General features: G+C 37.5%; 2 protein-coding genes across 2 annotated transcripts; one reads left to right on the top strand and one right to left on the bottom strand.

Annotated features, from left to right (window-relative positions):
• Positions 1-3,705: 3,705 nt before the first annotated feature.
• Positions 3,706-12,083, top strand: LOC106141272 (collagen and calcium-binding EGF domain-containing protein 1-like). The gene is made up of 9 exons (XM_060948546.1): positions 3,706-3,863; positions 7,136-7,261; positions 8,049-8,197; positions 8,774-8,919; positions 9,302-9,458; positions 9,782-9,861; positions 10,196-10,365; positions 10,684-10,832; positions 11,704-12,083. Exons 1-9 carry the CDS (start codon positions 3,736-3,738, stop codon positions 11,898-11,900), a joined length of 1,302 nt encoding a protein of 433 aa, XP_060804529.1. The 5' UTR covers positions 3,706-3,735; the 3' UTR covers positions 11,901-12,083.
• Positions 12,084-12,807: 724 nt separating this feature from the next.
• LOC106141273 (coatomer subunit epsilon) lies at positions 12,808-18,257 on the bottom strand. The gene is made up of 7 exons (XM_060948545.1): positions 18,118-18,257; positions 17,716-17,907; positions 16,741-16,832; positions 15,963-16,128; positions 14,128-14,239; positions 13,553-13,668; positions 12,808-12,995 (listed from the first exon to the last, which is right to left on the bottom strand). The coding sequence occupies exons 1-7, from the start codon at positions 18,217-18,219 to the stop codon at positions 12,867-12,869; spliced, it is 909 nt and encodes a 302-aa protein (XP_060804528.1). The 5' UTR covers positions 18,220-18,257; the 3' UTR covers positions 12,808-12,866.
• Positions 18,258-19,027: the final 770 nt, after the last annotated feature.

The following is a 19,027-nucleotide window of genomic DNA, read 5'->3' as shown; positions in this document are numbered from 1 at the left end:
TCGGAGTGCACAGAACCCATAGTCTAGAAAATATATTAATCTAGATATTAATGTGAATGAAGTATAATAGTATGTTTATTGAAGGGGACGTCGAATCTCCTTCTTCCTGAAGGCTTCAGGACAGGAATTCGACAAGAAACCAACTCGGAGGTCGAGAAAATAAAACGAATTATTAAGATATCACGCAATGAAAGGTTGCTTGCCCTTCGCCAAAAAAGTACGTAGGAGCGCCTCTTTTTTTTTGAATTTTCACTTGATCAACTTTTGGGAACTATGCGATAACAGAAGTACTTATATGGCACACACTATGACTTATCTTTGCTTCTTTTTTCAAGTATTATACTTTGATGCATTTGCTTAGTAAACCTACTTTCATACATACATATAGTCACGTCTATATCCTTGTCTCCTTGAGTTGACTGAGCCAACAGTCTCGAGAAGACTGAAAGATTTCAACCCGTTATCTCCACAAAAACACTGTATCTACTATATGATGAATATTCGTCCAATAAAATGGCCATAAAATAATGACTATCATGTAGTCATTGCATAAACATCAGTGTGTCAGTAGAGCGCCGGCATTGAGCGCATCAGAGTAAACAATCATAGATGCAGTAGTGTGTCCACGCCGCTAATTAGAATATAATATTAATTAACAAAATTCGTACCGTGTGGTTCCCGGCACTAATGAATAGGACCATTTCTTTCCCATGGATGTCATAAAGACAACCGAGGAAAGGCTAATAAATTTGGGATACTTATTGTAGGCGATGGGCTCGCAACCTGTCTCTATTTGAATCTCAATTCCATCATTAAGCTATACAGCTGAGCGCGGCCTTTCTGTTTATTCAAGCCTGTTGGCTCTGTCTACCCGAGAAGGGGTATAGATGTAACAATATTTATGTGTACAAAAACGTTTTGGTAAAAGATCAGGTTAAGAGTATCTGAAACCGGCAAGCTTGCATGAAGAGATTTATGAATGTGGATGAAGCGAGAGAAGTATGTAGGGATCGTGGCAAGTGGAAAGATATAGTCTCTGCCTATCCCTCCGGGGAGAGAGAGCCGTGATTTTATGTATGTATTAACAAAAGACTATCAGTGGTCTAATGGTTAAGGTCAAGGAGTTTACTGTACAATTACATTAGTTCTATTGTAAGGAACTTACACGTCTAGGCAATTGGATGATTCAATATGTCAGGTTCTCCTGCAAAGAAACCTCAGAAATTTCTGATAAAAGTAATGATGACGAAGAAATTCACTAAGGATTTTTTCATATAACTACGAAATGCATGGTTACCACACAACATACATAAAATGAAAATCGTCCCTGGCGTCCGAAATACTTGCCTACCCTAGGAACATGGAGTTTATTTTGGGCCGAAACGAGCTACTTTGGACAGTGGCTCCAAAACTGTGGAACTTAATGATGTTATAGCAATTTAATACAAAGAATAAAATTAACAATAGCAACTGCATCTCTGCTGTTTTTTTACCTTAAATTATACAAACATCATAACAATACAAAAAAAAGACAGAAGTTGTAAATAAATAGTTTTACCTTTGGAAGACAGACACGTGGATGAGAACCCTTCATCAAATTTCTATGCAATATAGATATTACAAACAAACAAACAAACGTGTTAAACTTATAAGATTTAATTAAAATGGCATGTATTGTCATTAATTCAGTTACTTGCTTATCTGAATCCTCAGCTGGCAAAGGCCTCCCGGTTCTTCTTCTACAAACTATTATCAAAAGCATAATTATTGCAATCCATTGATTAAGTAAAATATATCTTTGAAAAATTGATAATCCTATCTTATAGTCTTTAACGGATCTATTGAGTTAAGATAAAAATAGATACATTACTATAAAACCACTTATCTCGATGGAGTGAAGAGTGAATATTATCCAATAAATAAAAGCTAGCACGCTGACTGATTGACTGACTGACTATGCACAACTCAAACTGCTGAGTCTAGAAATTTGAATATAGTTTCTTAATGTGGTGAAGCAGTGCACTAATACAGAATTTTCCGAAATTCCCGCAGTAAATGAATGCGATATTTTGTTTTACGGGAGCGAAGCCGCGAGCGAATTCTAGTTTTATGATAATTATCATATCATTTTTATAATGAGTACTAGTATATACTGAAGTTATACGTAAGCGCTACTTCTTTATTATAAGTAAGCATTACTGTGTTCGTATACTCGTAAATATTTCTTTATTTGTAAAATAATAATACTTATGTAATATTTTGATATTTAAAAATATTGTGGTGAAACTTTAATAAGCTACGCTATTTATGTTTTCTGTATTATAGGTTGAAACTGTAACTTTTAGAAGTAATAAACATACAATATAACATTGGCAAGATATTCTCTGGCTCTGTAAGCGACAAAATTAATTAAGTCGTTACATGTGAGTCAGATTAACCGATGGTTAGTGAGCACGCACAATGACTCTTTAAGTACCAATGAGTAAATAAGTATTCATACCATTTCCGCATTCAACAGATTTACTTGTATAGAAATGCTTGCCATAACATATCAGCCGATATGCCTGTTTCAGTAGTGTTAAAAATTACCGTTAATTTCTCGGTACTTTTAGAATAGATCTCCACTCTATCGCTATCTCGTTGATGAGGCATGAGGTAACGAGGGGAAAAACAGATTCATATATTACAAGCTCGCATTTTTTGTCTGGTATCTAAAGAAAAACAAAATGGGTGTCAGCTGCTGCTGATTTTAAAACAAAGTAGGGTTCGCCGCGTGGTTTCCAGCACTTTAGAATAGAACTTCTCCATATCTTTGGGTGTTAGTGATTTTATGTTAATGTATGTTTGGATCTTTCTTTTAGGCTATGTTTACCAACTTGTCGTTATTTCCAAATTTCACTTACATAATTAGGGACACATCTTTAGATAAAAGTAGTCTTTGACTCTAATCTTTGACTCTCAATACGAATAATCTATTTTCCTCGTATGAGTACTCGTAGAGACACGATAAGGCAATATGAGATGCGGTAATATTAAATCATGTTTACATTTTTGAGTTCGTAGAATCTGAGTTATAGGAAGTATCTGACCATTATCTGAATGTAATAGCATTTAATCTACGGAAGGAAAAGATGAGTAACTTCTAATAGACTTTATTAAGTTATGACCGAAAGACCCAGATAGATGCTAGTCTTTTATATATAGTGCTAGCGAGCAGATGTTTAACGAAACGCATTCATTCATACAGCTGCATCCTACACCTAAGTACGTACAATTAAGGCGAGGCTAAATCATCTCATCAGGTTACTCGTTCTGTTGACATGATTGATTTTTTAAAATAGGTTAAATGTCGCTTTGCCAGGAACAAGATTGAAACCTTTACTTAAGTAAAAGATCATATTTATATATGCATACATTGGTATTTCATTCTGGTTTCCTTGATCATTTATTTCAAATATACCGGTATTATATTAGAACAATAACAAAAGCTATTCTTTTTGTTAAAAAAAACAGTTTCGTAATAAATTACCAAATGTCTGCATCAGAATTTTATGTTTTATGGTAATATTTAGAAGATTTTCATAGTTCCATCATCTCTTTTTTTTTAATTATCGGTATTTATTGTATAATCTGTATAATTTCTTCTCGCTGAATACTGAAACATTTCGTGAAATTTGCCTCGCCTTAAAGTTTGAGTACCGCTGGCCAAACGCATCCGCGCACACGCCAGTCGCAATGCGTGCGCCGGCCGGCCCCGCGGCGTGCGCCGTACTTCTCTTCTTTCCTGTTATCCTGGTACTCGCCAGTCACGACGAGGCTGGATACTATGTGGAGGAACCGTTTCATGATGACGTTTTTGATGTGTGAGTGATTCTGTGAAATTATGCTTTGCACTATTAGATGGAACTTTATCAGGATTAGTAAAGTTAAATTATATAACATTTTTTGACCCTATAGTATCCTGGTAACGACGTTGCGGGAATATGGGAAACGTTCCAGGATTATATTTTTGATGTGCAAGTGTCAAGTTTTGTAACGGATAATCTATTTTTTCTGCTAGAAGTAACTTTTTTTCCAACACTAGTTTATGTTTAGGTTATGTGCGAGTGTTTTGTTCAGTGAAAGTTCTGGAAAATGGAAATTATCCTCTTTACTGCTAGAAGTAGCTTATTTCAGGATTAGTATATACTTAAATTTTAAACCACTCGTATATTTATAACGACGAGACTGGACTACACACTATGTGGAAGAATGACAAAGTAATCTTTATTTCCGTAATGAGGGTTTTTAAAATGGAAATTATCCTTTTTACTACTAAATGATAAAATTCAGAGACTAAATCTTTTCACTTTTCTCGATTCTGCATTCAACACTTCACCCTTTACCCCAACTTGATTTCAAAGCGCTTATTTACTCTGCATGGGAAAATAACTTTACAAGTAAACATTTACAATAACATAAAATATAAAATGCATCGCAATCGTGTGCATTATCAGGGGAGCTACCTACGTCGTTAAAAATCCAGTGCTAAGGTCAACGACTTTGCATCACATAACGCAATACGATTTGATAATTGTTTTGTGAATGCATTCATGTTTCCATACTGATAGAAGGAGGAATCCCTTCGGTCTAAAAAAATATAAACATGTCAATTTAAAAAGAACAGTTATTTACCTAAAAGAAACCTCAAGCAATTTTAACAGTTTAAATAAAAATGATTTTATCAAATAATTCCATAGTTTACGTAAGTACCTAAGTATTAAAAATAAGTAACACACACATGTCAAGTCTTTATCCTTTATGAGGCCGAAAGTCCCAAGTCTCGAAAGTGACGTTCAAATTTGAGGAAAAGTGGCTAAACAAGTAATAATTTATGGGAATTATGTTATAAAGATTTTTATGGTGTTGCTAATAAAATTGTTACCGTGGGATTCGAACTTCGTACCGATGACCTTACACCTATCAGTCTAAACACTTCATCATTGTTTAGTTTATTATATCGCCAGCCGTTTGTGTTGCCTGTCTGTCCGTCAGTTGCTGTATAAAACAAACAAATAGAGTTTCTTCTAGTAAATACAATAATTCATAATATTTTTCATGGAATTATGTCAAAAATAAATAAATTGGTTCCTTGTTTCATCCTCCACTTTTATGCTAATGGTGTTCATCAAACTTTCTGATACTGAGTTACTGACTGACACACAACATACAGCTCTACCAATCGGGTCTAGAGACTTAAAGTTTTGAATGTAGGTCCTTTATGCGGTCTAGGGGTGCACTAAAAGACGATTTCCTGATATCCGGGAACAGGAATTATTGGGATTTTTCGGTTTACGCGGGCGGAGCTGCGGACGGCCTGTTGTTCTTTATCTTTTATCCCCTAAAAAAGTGATATCATGGTTTCCTTGATATGGTTAATTTACTACCAAATGCTAAATCTGTCACTTTCAACTTTATGATGCGGCAATAACAATTTTCTAATATAAGTATGAACACCAATAAAAATGTATAAAACCATACATCAGGTAGCCATTCTAGATAAGATAACAGTAGCTTTATTAATCAAGACCTAAATAATCTTTGCAATGCTGTGTGGTTCCCGACACTACAGAACCACTCCATTTCTTTCCCATGGATGTCGTGAAAAGCGAAATTGAGACTGTGTCGAAATAATTGACCGTTCAGAATTACGACTGAATTACTACGAATTGAGTTTATACAACTTTTGTCTTAAACAATATCATCGTAACCTAAGTTCCCAAGGAATAACACCCAGCCAGGTGGAAAACCTTTCCCTTGGTTACAGTTGATCTCGAAAGGCACTCCCTAAAATTGCAACACCACTCATCCTGATACAAATTTCTTGATTATAATCCGTGTAGCGTCCTGGGATTTATATGGCACCCGCAACGCCGTGTTTATCGCACGATAAACTAATGCTGATTCGCTTTTTATTATGATGTGAAATGGGACAGGGATAGTTCGTTATCTATCGTTAATTCTTCTGTAATGAACCACTTATAAATAATAAATATATATATATACGGGACAAATTACACTGATTGAGTTAGCCTCGAAGTAAATTCGAGACTTGTGTTACGAGATACTAACTCAACGATACTATATTTTATAATAAATACTTATATAGATAAACATCCAAGACCCAGGCCAATCAGAAAAAGTTCTTTACTCATCACACCCTGTATTCGAACCCGGGACCTCCTATGTCACAGATAAGGATACTACCACTGCGCTACAGAGGCTGTCTAATACTTAAAAGATAATAAAGATACTCTTATACTTAAAAGATACTAAAAACTCAATATAAGGTTAATTAGTGTTGCATTTCGCATATTTACGACAATGATACTCGTTTCACTATGAATATTATCTTATCACTGTTGCATACATGTCGCAACGAGATGTTACCAGTTGACTAATGAAGCGCATCAAAAACAATGCCTTATAATATCGACATGTTATGCCTTAGCCTTATAGAGTTATCTGTCGGTTATAATTCACCTCTTTGTGTTCAGTAATGCATATGAGCGTTGTTGTTAAAAAATCACTGAGAAAAGTTTTAAATCCTATCCCGCTATGACACTCTTCTAGTTATATAAAACCTGCACATTCAATCAAATGAGTTGAATTCCCCTGCAAAGGTTGCGGAGACCTATATTCAATCTAGGAACGTGATCACAGTCGCACTAAATTTATATTACGTAGTTGTGCATATCAGTTGGTCCACGAGGAAAATGTGCCCTACTCCATTAAAACAACTAAGTATATACGTATAATCTCGTCTTTATCCCTTACGGGGTAGACACAGTTAACAGTCGTACAACTAGCGGTATATACAGCAATGGCTAATTTTTAACCTGGTTCCATCACAACATACATTTAAGTTATCAGCCTATCATTGAGTTTCTGGTCACTCTATAACTACCTACATTAAATCACGCCTGTTTCCTCGAGGGGTAGGCAGAGACTACAAAAGAAACATGCAGGGATCGTGGTAATATATTTCTAACACCCATTTGTACCATGTTTCAAGTAAATAAAGAATATTTCAATAAGTGAAAAAAATTACCACATTCAACTTCAAACTTATATTTTTTTTCTTTCTTTTTTCCAGAGCTGACTACTCAGAATGCCCGACAGACAAACTCCTGCGCACGCGGCAGACCTGCCACGTGGACGGCATGGAAATGCAGTGTATCAAACTACAGTGTTGTGACACGCACTCTTTAATAGCGGGCCGGTAAGTTTCCAGCATCATTTGTTACCATAGGTGCCCATACTTCATGAACGTCAAGATGACGGAGCCACCTCGCAAGACACATATATTGTCGAACCAGCCCTTAGTACCTGGTTTGTACTTGTTGGTACCTATATCAAAAAATTTTGTACCTCAAAGAATTCAAAAATATCGATTGTGATATGTGGTTCCTCCATCTTGACGTCAAAATGGAGGAACCACCTTCGTTTCTTATAAAAATATAATGTATACCGTCGAGATGACCACACGGACACTTAGTACCTGGTTAGTACCTCCCAAGATCTTATCGCTATAATCGTTTTTTAAAGCAGTTTTTTAAGAAAATAATTAACATAAAGAAAATGACAGAAGTGCCTGTGATTAATTATAGCAAAATGAATTAAACGAAAACTTTACTTCAAAATAGCGTTTAGGATTTAGTACATAAAATTATATTTATTAATTATTTAAAAGCACAATGCTAATGTTATGTTATTAAATTCCTCCTGGCATTAATTACGGTAACATCGTAACCTTTCTACAGAAGAGCACGTGGTGGACCTTTTGACCTTGAGTCTGAATGGAGTTAGGTTTTTACACAAAGCGGAACTTAACACTTATTGCATCATGGTTACACATCCTGTTGCCTGAAAGTGCAGGTTTCCTCGCGATGCTTTCCCTCGCCGTAAGAGCCCCACGTTGGGCGCCACTGTGGCGTGTGTAGTTAACTTTTACTAACTAGTTTAGTTTGATGATACATTTTGCAATAACATGTCATCCTCTGTTCCAGCTGCATCCCAAAATCCCTAGACCCTTGCAGTCTGAAGATGTGTGAGCAGGCGTGCGAGGTGCAGGGGGAACTGATGCGGTGCTCCTGTTACGCGGGCTACAGGTTCAATCCAGACAATTACAGTAGAAGGTCGCAACCGTACTGCGTTGGTAAGACATAGCTTAGACAAGGTCTTATACAAATGCGGAACTAAATTTATTAATGTAATTTTGATTGGTTTAAGTACTTATGGCTTGGTGATTGATTCCGAAAGATAGACTAGACAGACATTATAGATTCTACATGCTTCAACATCTTTATAAGAACTAATTTTACATATATTAAGAGGTCGTGGGTTTAACTATAGACACGAGATCCAGCAAGTAGCCACTAGATGATAGCATTATTCCATATCCATTTGTGCATGTTTCCTTACGATAATTCCCTCACCTTAAGGACATAAGTTCAGGTCAGAAAACTAACATATACTTACTTAGAAAAGAGTTCTTGTACCTACGTATCACGATTTTGTATTCGGCCAGCATTTATAACTTTCATTAAGGCTAAGGATATGATTTAATGGGATACATACATACATACATACATATAGTCACGTCTATGTCCCTTGCGGGGTAAACAGAGCCAACAGTCTTGAAAAGACTGAATGACCACGTTTAGCTATTTGGCTTAATGATAGAATTATTTTATGGAGATAGAATTTAATGGGATATCTAACTCTATTTCAGATATAGACGAATGTGCATCAAACAACGGGGGTTGCGACCACCGCTGTGTCAATGACCCCGGAGGCTATCGGTGCGCATGCGATGCACCGCTGATCCTGGCTGCAGATGGGAGACGATGCGAAAGACCAACTCCTGTTCCAATGCCGGTAAACGGAATTACAGAATACAAACATATATAATAATCAAGTCTATATTCCGCGCGGGGTAAATAGAGCCCATGATACGCCGCTTTCGGCTGTTTAGCTTAATGATAGAATTAAGATTCGAATAGTGACGGGTTGCTAGTCCATCGTTTAAGAATTATGTCAAGTTTTAAAGCCTATCCCTTAGTCGCCTTTTACGACATCCATGGGAAAGAGATGGAGTAGTCCTACTCTTTTCTCTATTTGTGCCGGGAACCACACTGCTTAACTTGACTTTATAACCAGATATTTGATGACTTTATCTCGTTTTCATGCCTAGCTTATGTTTACTTTAAATCAGATATAGATCTGACGAATTCAAATTTCAAACTAAAACGACTTCCAGGCTCCCCTTCCACTGATTCGGGCATCATCCCGGTGTTACGCGAGCTGCGATACCGTCTCCTGGTTGACGAGGAACGTGAGAACCCTCACCGAGCAACTCAGAGCCACTCAGGAGCAGCTCAAGAAGATTAGCGACAGCGTCGTTATTAGCGAAGAGGGTGAGGGTAATTCAGATAAACGTGGTCTTCCAGTTTTGTAACTGTTGATTTTGTCTACTTGTTAAGGGAGAGACGTGATACATACATACATATGGTCACGTCTATATCCCTTGCGGGGTAGACAGAGCCAATAGTCTTGATAATACTTATAGGCCTCGTTCAGCTATTTGGCTTAATGATAGAATTGAGATTCAAATAGTGACAGGTTGCAAGCCCATCGCCTAAAAATTAATGAAGTTATCCCTTACATTGTCAATATATTTTTTTCACGTAGTATGATTGGATATTGTTTTGTCTTAGCTGCTCCATTGGTCGTGTTTCAGATGGATCGTATTCATATAAAGTATTGGATTCCGTCGCGCCGATGGAAGGAGGCTACTGCCGGTGTGAGAGAGGGCCACGGGTATGTGTTTTACATAAAAACCTATACTATTAAATAAGCAATACCTGTATGTATACCTATAAATATATATTTGAAAACGAAAACGGCTCCAAAGATTTCGTTGAAATTTGAATTAGGTGCACACGGAAGTGTAAATCGATCTAGTTGACCCACATCCAGGAAAATTCGTTTTTCCCATATTTTCTACCAAAAACATTTTCCCATGTGAAGTGTGAGTGCCTGGGTTCGAGCTATTGCAACGAGGATGTTTTATTTTTACTATTTTTTGATGGGTATTGATTTTTATTTACCATTTTAATGGTTTTTCTGATATGCTAGTTTTTTTGTTTTATAGGGTCCAGCCGGGCCCCCAGGAGCTGAAGGCCCCAAGGGGTCGATGGGACCGCGAGGGACCCGAGGCCCGCGTGGCCCTGAAGGTTCCCTGGACCTGATGCTGCTATTGTTGGCTGACATGCGACACGACATCAACAACTTGGAGAAAAGGGTTTATAAGGATGGGGAAATGTGAGTGTTCATATTATAACTTCACGACGAAACTTTTTCGCAAGAAATAAGATAACAGAATTTACTAGTACAAGAAAAATCCTAAGTTTAACAAAGTTCTGGTCAAGAGTACCCGAAACCGCTGAGCTTGCATGAAGAGTTATGAATGTGGACGAAGCGAAGGAAGTATGCAGAGATCGTGGCAAGTGAAAAGATGTAGTCTCTGCCTACCCCTCAGGGAGAGAGGCGTGATTTTATGTATGTATGTATGTAGAAGAATTCTAAGTTTGTAAGCCTTTATTATAACGATAATTTATATACTTCATTTCACTATTCCAGCCCTGAACGGTTCAACCTGCAGAAGGCCTGGAGTCACCAACGCAGACAAGAGAGGTTGGAAAACGAGAGGAACACAGAGCAAGCACTCGAGGCTTTCACCGCGCCTGCTTTGGAGTTCACAGAAGACAGAGTGGAAATATCACCAGATGGTAAAACATTTTATTCATACTTGCTTTCGTGTTTGTCAAAAAATTATATTTCTTCGCTTTATTCTTACATACATACATACATATGGTCACGTCTATATCCCATGCGGGGTAGACAGAGCCAACAGTCTTCAAGACTAAATGGCCACGTTCAGCTATTGGGCTTAATGATAGAATTGAGATTCAAATGTGACAGGTTGCTAGCCCATCGCCTAAAAGAAGAATCCCAAGTTTATAAGCCTATCACTTAGTCGCCTTTTACGACATGCCGTGTGGTTCCCGGCACCAATACAAAAAATAATAGGACCACTCCATCTCTTTCCCATGGATGTCGTCAAAGGCGACTAAGGGATAGGCTTTATTCTTTAGTTATATTTAATAATAATAGTCCTTTTATTCTTCAAGATATAGACTAAAAGAACGACTAGTATCAAAAATATCTTCGAATGAAGCGAATCATATAACATTGACGCAACTTCACTTGTGAATTTCGTTTGACCATATACGAGTATGAACGTGTCTCTCTCAAAAAAAATTATAAATAAAAGTCAGCGTGACTGCCTAAAATCTCAAGATTGCCACAAATGTATGTAACAATAGGCGGTGTATGGCCGTAATCTTCTAAAGTTCCGACAATCTTCGGCGCTTGTTCATATAAATGTCTGTGTGAACCGGTGCCTATAAGTCCTGCCAGAATACAGCCTTACTTTCGTATCGATATCGACTGATGGTGTCTAAAGCGTGTAGGGTGTGGAAAGTACAGTCGCCTGCAGATAAACGTGATCCTCTTTGATTTTGTTGTATGTGAACAGGAGGTAATACTTCTTTGTAAGCTTGCCTAGTCCTCAACAATACTTATAATGGATCTTTACAGGTCACACCGGCACTATTCCTCACGAAAGCACCACCGACTGGTCCCAGGTCAAAGGCGACACCGACTCCATCATACCTAGATTGGAAGACCTTAAACTGATAGACGAGAAACTACGACAATTTTATATATTAGCTAATACCACCATCCCTTCAGATGACGAGGAAGATATTGATGAGGCAGAATATAATAACTACTAGGATAACATATTGACGAAGTGTTTTATTTTTTACTTTGACATAGACTCCAGGCAATTTACACATTAGTAATTTTAAGGAGCAACATATTTATTTTCGAGAATTTTAAAACTAAAAATATTTTGTAGGGTCGGCAACTGCCGAAGTGGCGCTAGTGTGCCTTGCTACCATAACAAAGCAGATTTTTGTATGACAGATGAAAATTTTCTTTAATTTACGGAAAAATTACACGTTGAGTAGTTCTCCATTGTAATAAAGTGGGTTACCAAGTATTACCCAAAGACATAAAATTTATTAGATTATGGCTCAAGGCAAAAAGTCGTCCAAAACTTAAGCCGACAAAGTATTCTAGGTTATGTCGTGAACATTTTACTGAAATGTTCTATGAAATTTGCAACAAGTTCTCAAGTTCATAACAAACAACAAAAGAACAAGCTTTATGAGAGCCATCTACGATTATTTTTCACCGTTCTGCGTCATTGCAAAATAACTTGGTACAGTCACCAGTAGAGAACTATAATCGGGTCATATTTTTCTGCAGAAGAGTGTACCTAATAAACCTTTGACCATAGAGGAAGCACGAGTTATAAAACGCTGCCAACGAGATTGATGATCGTACATATAATAAAATAGTAACTGACCGATGTCTGTATTTATTAAAGATGAGAAAAGATTAAAGATATTGTCAATAAATCGATATAGATCCCTATATAAGATCAACAGAATTGAGTGATTTTAGAATTTCTATCTATATGTTTTAAACTCGCATCACACAAAAACTATTGCTCTTATTTGAGGCACTTCAAAACTGGTAAACAAAAATTTCTTCCCCCCACATCTCTATTGTAAGCATATTTTTACGGCGAACAAAGTCATTAGCAACAACTAGTAACTCAAATAAAACTATAAATTACAATAATAAACTCTCGATTATATTAGCCAATACAATATTGCGACAACTTCACACATTTAACTTGCGACAGTAGGCTGATACTGGGCGGCTAAGCGTTTGAACTCATTACTTTTAGCGTTATACTCCTTTGTGAAGGGATGTTCTGGGTGACTGTCTAACAGCTGGGCTATGTAGCGTCCGGCCACCTGGAAAAAGAAATCAAAACAATATAATCAGGTGAGATGGAAGACAAATGCCTAATCCAATTTTGAATAGAAAAGAAATGAAGTTATTATTGTCTTATTGGGTGCCTGCCAATGCACAGCACTAACTGTTGGGCGTACAAACATATAATTAACTGATTTTAAACTATCGCATTGCATTATACTATTTATAAAAAAAACACGTGCCATGTGGTTCCCGGCACCATTAGCAAAAAAAAGGACCACTCCATGTCTTCCCATGGATGTCGTAAAAGGCGACTAAGGGATTAGCTTATAAGCTTAGGATTCTTCTTTTAGGCGACGAGGCTAGCAACCTCTCAATCTCATTTCTATCATTTAGCCAAACAGCCAAACATGGCCTATCAGTCTTTTTAAGACTGTTGGCTCTGTCTACCCCGCATGGTATATAGACGTGATTGTATGTATGTATAAATAAAACAGGTATTAAACATGTTTTGACGTTTTGAATCACATTACAATGATCCGTAGCACATAGGTACATGAGGAATTATAACACATAACTAACATAAATTACTAACCTCTGGTGGTTTAGCGCTGTGCGTGGCGGTGAGCGCGAGTCCCAGCAACAAGTCTGGATGTTGCGGGGCGCGGGACTGCGCGTCGGTCAGCATCTGCTCAGCCTCCTCCCACATTCCTGTAACGTTATGGTGCCCTGGTATCAGCTTGGCTATTATCAAATATTCATGTTGGTTTTGTACATAAATACATACATAAAATAACGCCTACCCCTCCGGGAAAGAGGCGTGATTTTATGTATGTATGACGTATGTATAAAATAACGCCGGAGGGGTAGGCAGAGACTACATATTCCTACTTGCTTACTCTGCATACTTGTTTCGCTTCACTCACATTCATATTTCTCTTCATTCTTCGGCGGTTTCGGGTACTCTTGACCTGACTTTACATTTAGTTGCGAATTTGTTTTCTTTTTCCGCTACAAATTTTGCTTCCCTTCTTGCACAGATTGCAAAGTAAACAATCATGACAATGAAAAATGTTGCGAGTAGAAGGAAGATGAAGGAAATTGCTTTAAAAGGGAAAACAGTATACAGAGAAATAGACATGATTTAATGGACAATTTGTTATTTCCGACCTCTGGAAGCAGCAGCGGCGGCGCCCACGGCGGCGGGCCCGGGCCCGAGGCTGCCGAGCCTCTCGGAGAGCTCCATTATGCTGTAGTGGGCGTCCTGCACACCGGGACCACCCTAGAAATGACGAGATACATTGAAAATCCACACTTACTAATATTATAATGAAAATATTGTTTTATGTATTTATTAGATAGGGGTAGAACAGTTTGTGACTGAAAGGCCACATTCAGCTGTATGGCTTTATGAAGGTTCTAGATTCAAATAGTGGGAGGTTGCTTGCCTACAAGAGGAATTTTGGAGTGGTCCTATTCTAAAGCGCCGGAAACCACACAGCTATTAACAGCTAGGATAAATAAAGGAATAAGACATTTTTGCTTGGTATTAAGAAGCCGATTAGTGTTCTCAGACCTGATCCAGGGTCATAGTCCGAGGCGCACCCAAGGCTCCTCTTCGAAGAGGTGAGGATTTCACCGGGATTTACACTAACAGCTTAAGAAGAATAAACATACTACTCTGTCAAGAAAGTATCGGGAATGGATTATTTATTTATGGTTCCAAATTCAAATTTTTGTTTTTTTTGTCGTTGTTAGATTGGCACAACTGTTTTCCATTTTGGCGCGGAGTTTGAGTTGCATCTGTTGTTTACATTAAATACAGTGCTATTTTTAGTTATATCATATCTAGTGTGTATTGCTAATTTCATAATGGATAAAAACATCGAACAAAGAGTTTGTCTTAAATTTTGCATTGCCAATGGAATATCGTGTTCGGAGTCACTGAAAATGTTACAGAAGGCTTACGGTGAATCGACTTTATCAAAAACTCGTGCTTATGAGTGGTACAAAGCGTTCAAAAGCGGTCGAGATGTGATGGAAGATTTGCCTCGCTCTGGTAGGCCATCAACGTCTGCAACTGAAGTTAACATCGCAAAAGTGAAGGAAATAGTGACTGAAAATCCTCATTCAACTTTGAGAGAGATAGCCACCGAACTTTCTGTATCTCACGAGTCGATCCGTACCATTTTAACTAATAATTTGGGTATGAAACATGTTGCCGCTCGGCTAGTCCCAAAAGACCTGAATTTTTTTCAAAAACTCAATCGCATGAGAGTTGCTGAGGACATGCTAGAACGAGTCAATTCCGACCCAACATTCATGAAACGCATTGTTACTGGTGACGAGACGTGGGTTTACGAGTTTGACATGCAAACTAGTCAACAAGCTTCGGAGTGGCGCCTTCCAACTGAACCGAAACCGAAAAAACCACGCCAAAGTCGTTCAAAAGTCAAAGTCTTGTTGACTGTTTTCTTTGACTATCGCGGTGTTGTGCACTCGGAATTCTTGCCGGAAGGTCAAACGGTAAATAAGGAATATTATTTGAGTGTTATGCGGCGTTTAAGAGAGCAAATCCGACGAAAAAGGCCAGATTTGTGGAAAGAAAATTCTTGGATTTTGCACCATGATAATGCACCTTCGCACAAGGCCATCATTGTGAACGAATTTTTAACCAAACACTCAACAAATACCATCGAGCAACCACCATATTCACCAGATATGGCTCCAGCCGACTTTTTTCTTTTTCCTAAACTCAAATTACCACTTCGTGGCACCCGTTTTCAATCGGTAGAAGACATAAAAGAGAATTCGCGGCGAGAACTGACCTCAATTCCGGAAACAGCGTTTAAAAAATGTTTTGATGATTGGATTATTCGTTGGCGTAAGTGTATCGTTTCTAAAGGAGCATATTTTGAAGGTGATAAAATAAATTTGGATGAATAACAAACAGTTTGTGTATTATTGATCTTTTCCTGCTACTTTCTTGACAGAGTAGTATGTACCTGAGACAAGTTGAGCCAAGCCTGAGCCAGCTGAGTGAGTGTCCCGTCGTCTTCAATGTTCTGCAGCAGTTTGAGTTGCTTGCGAGCCAGGTCCTGCCGGTTCATGGCCAGCAGACATTGCAGGGTCAATGCATTCAGTTCCAGAGACTCGGCTCCATGTAGGATTCTGTGTATTAGTCAATGTATAAAACAAATAAGCCTTTACAATAAATATATAAGAATGTCTGTGAACGAATCTGTAAGGTGCCTGGTTACGCCTCATGCACATAAAAGGCACTAGTTCAAGTCCTACCTCGATATTTACGAAGTTATGTACATTAGTTTGAATACTAACCAATGTTCTTACGGCAAGGAAAAACTTCGTGAGGCAACCTGCAGATTGATGCAACTAAATGTGTAACCATGATCAATCAAATACAAGTTAGGTTCCCTTTATTTGTCCAAATATAATTTTGTTGTTTTATTCTAATGAAATGTAAACTAATGATTCTGATGTAGGAACAAAATTAATATAAACACACCTCTCATTCATCATTGTGTATTTTTCATTGGCTTCTTAGCTGATAACTACAATGCTCTGATTCTGGTTAGTGATTTTTGACAATAAGTCAAAAGTTAGTGCTCCAAAACACATACATGCAAGTAACCTGTTACATCCATTGGAATGTGATGGAGTGGTCCTTTTCTTTTGTCTATTTGGTCCCGTAAACCACATGGCATAAATACCTTATTTGTATTATATAAATTTTGGTGAAAAGAAAATAAGTACACTACTAACTTAAGGGCAGCTTCATAATTATCCTCGTGGTAATAAATTGAAGCAGCTACAATCAGAAATACTTCATTTGACAACTCCACACCTTTCGCTACCTGAAATATACATGTACAAACCATTAATTCTCAAAGAATAGAATAGATTGAAAAATTTGATACAAGGTATGACTTATTCACGTCACATCACTTAAATCTAATTATATCTACTAGTGCTTCCAAAGCGCATCAATTAAAAGAATGAGCATATTATCACAGTAACACCCCCCTCCCGTGACCCCCCCTTGCCGGAAGCGCCCACCGCCCCCCGACAAACTAATTATGTAATACTAAATTAACACAGTTTACAATGACAAACTGAAAATAATGCGTTTTGTTTAGTGCAATTTTTAACATACATACATATGATCACGTCTATATCCCTAGCGGGGTAGACAGAGCCAACAGTCTTGAAAAGACTGATAGGCCACGCTCAGCTGTTTGGCGTTGTGATGGAATTGAGATTCAAATAGTGACAGGTTGCTAGCCCATCGCCTAAAAGAGGAATCCCAAGTTTATAAACCTATCCCATAGTCGCCTTTTACGACATCCGTGGGAAAGAGATGGAGTGGTCCTATTCTTTTTTGTAATGGTGCTGGGAACCACACGGCACTGCAATTTTTAAGATTTTCAAAAATTCTATTAAAAAAAGGGGGGGGCTTCCGGCAAAAAAAATACTTGGGGGGGGGGGGTCATACAAACACACCCCTACCTTCCCCACCCCCTCTCCAACCTCTCTGGCAGTGGCCCGTTTTAAGAGCCTTAAATTCTTATCTAGTTTTATGAATATTGTCCTTTCTGCTCTGTAAGGGATAATGTTTGTGTGTGTGTAAAGATATTTTTTGAACCAAGTGCAAAGTACCATGGATAGACTTAGTGTAAACACTACCTGAATGGCGCAATAAGAACACTATGTCTACTTTAAACAATCTAGATTTCTTACCCTTGCATCAATATCAGCAACAATAGCTGGCTTGTTTGCCCCTGGTGACAAGTACTCCACCAAGCTCTTCAGCGGCTGGAGCATAGGATCGGCGGTTTTTAACTCTTGAAGTACGATCCTGTAGTTGCCCTGGGCAACATAGGAGCGATACAGGAACGCATCGCGTTGTAATGAAACTAGGGGAGTAGACGCCTGAAAAATATAAAAATGACGTGAATAAATACTTTAAACGGGTTTAACTATGTACTGATTAGTTGAAATTAACTTTGAGCTTGCATATTAATAAAGCTAAATAGTAAAAAATTCAGAAACATGAAGGGGAGTGTCATATAAAAATTAACATTCAAGTACATCGGTGCAAGTGTTCTGGTTGATGTATATTATTGGTTAAATCTTACTTACGTTGACGCTAAGTGCTTCATTGATGGCTTGTTGATAATTTCCAACATAAAACGCATTTTTAACATCGAAAAGTTCATCAACATCTTGCTGCTGACGTGCCATTTTGACAGATTACCGATATCAATATTTTGACGTTGACGTTATGATTTGTTATCTGCGTTTTGTTTTTGCAAATGCATAAAATACATTCTAGTTTTGGTTTTTTTTTTAATTTTTGAGCTAATAATTGTTAATTCAGTCTGAATAAATAGTGTTAATGTGACAATAATGGGAGTGAAAGATTCTGAAATTATATGTATTTCCCAGATACTTAAATTTTCAATTCACGACGTGGTTTAGCGGGAGCTGGAGAAACGAAAATTTTAACAAGCTTTATCAATAGATGGCGTTTATAGTGTCACTTTAGGTGCTTTTGCTTTCAACTTAGGTTTTGGTGTGCGTTTTTGTCTAAGATTTTTGAGACTGCTTTTTATTGAAACGATTTCGCATATTGTCTTTGATGCCTTATTTTCTTCACCGAGACAGGTACCTACACTAGATGGAGTTTATAGACACTTCATCACACAGTATAATAGCAAAGTCGCTTTTGTTTTTATACCTACTATATGTTTAGATCTTTAGAATTACGCAACGGATTTTATGTAGATTTTTTAACAGATATTGTGATTGAAGAGGAATTTTTATATGTATAAATCATGCTACCAGTAAGATGTCGGGGCGAGTCGCTAGTTTGTTCTAAAATTTTCTCACCCGGCTGTTGTCTTTGATTCTTGCCTTAACGCCGACAAATTAGGTGCACTAAAATAGAGTATGAAACTAGCATTTGTATGTGGGGTCATAAAAATCCTTTTTTGTTGAGTATCTTATTTTTCAATGTCGGTTAAAATAAAAATAGAGCAAAATAATGGAA

This window comes from Amyelois transitella, chromosome 16, assembly GCF_032362555.1.
Source record: "Amyelois transitella isolate CPQ chromosome 16, ilAmyTran1.1, whole genome shotgun sequence".
Classification (NCBI taxonomy): Eukaryota; Metazoa; Arthropoda; class Insecta; order Lepidoptera; family Pyralidae; genus Amyelois; species Amyelois transitella.
Note: the sequence above shows the minus strand (reverse complement) of the source record. Positions and strands in the feature narration are given on the sequence as shown.

Bases quoted from the DNA above. Each gene is read 5' to 3' on its own strand.
- LOC106141272 (XM_060948546.1), top strand. From the start codon at position 3,736: ATGCGTGCGCCGGCCGGCCCCGCGGCGTGCGCCGTACTTCTCTTCTTT. The intron at 3,864-7,135 runs GTGAGTGATTCT...TCTTTTTTCCAG, and splicing joins CATGATGACGTTTTTGATGT to AGCTGACTACTCAGAATGCC. The intron at 9,862-10,195 runs GTATGTGTTTTA...TTTGTTTTATAG, and splicing joins GGTGTGAGAGAGGGCCACGG to GGTCCAGCCGGGCCCCCAGG.
- LOC106141273 (XM_060948545.1), bottom strand. From the start codon at position 18,219: ATGGCACGTCAGCAGCAAGATGTTGATGAACTTTTCGATGTTAAAAAT. The intron at 17,908-18,117 runs GTAAGTAAGATT...TATATTTTTCAG, and splicing joins ATGAAGCACTTAGCGTCAAC to GCGTCTACTCCCCTAGTTTC. The intron at 16,129-16,740 runs GTTAGTAGTGTA...ACTAATACACAG, and splicing joins AATTATGAAGCTGCCCTTAA to AATCCTACATGGAGCCGAGT.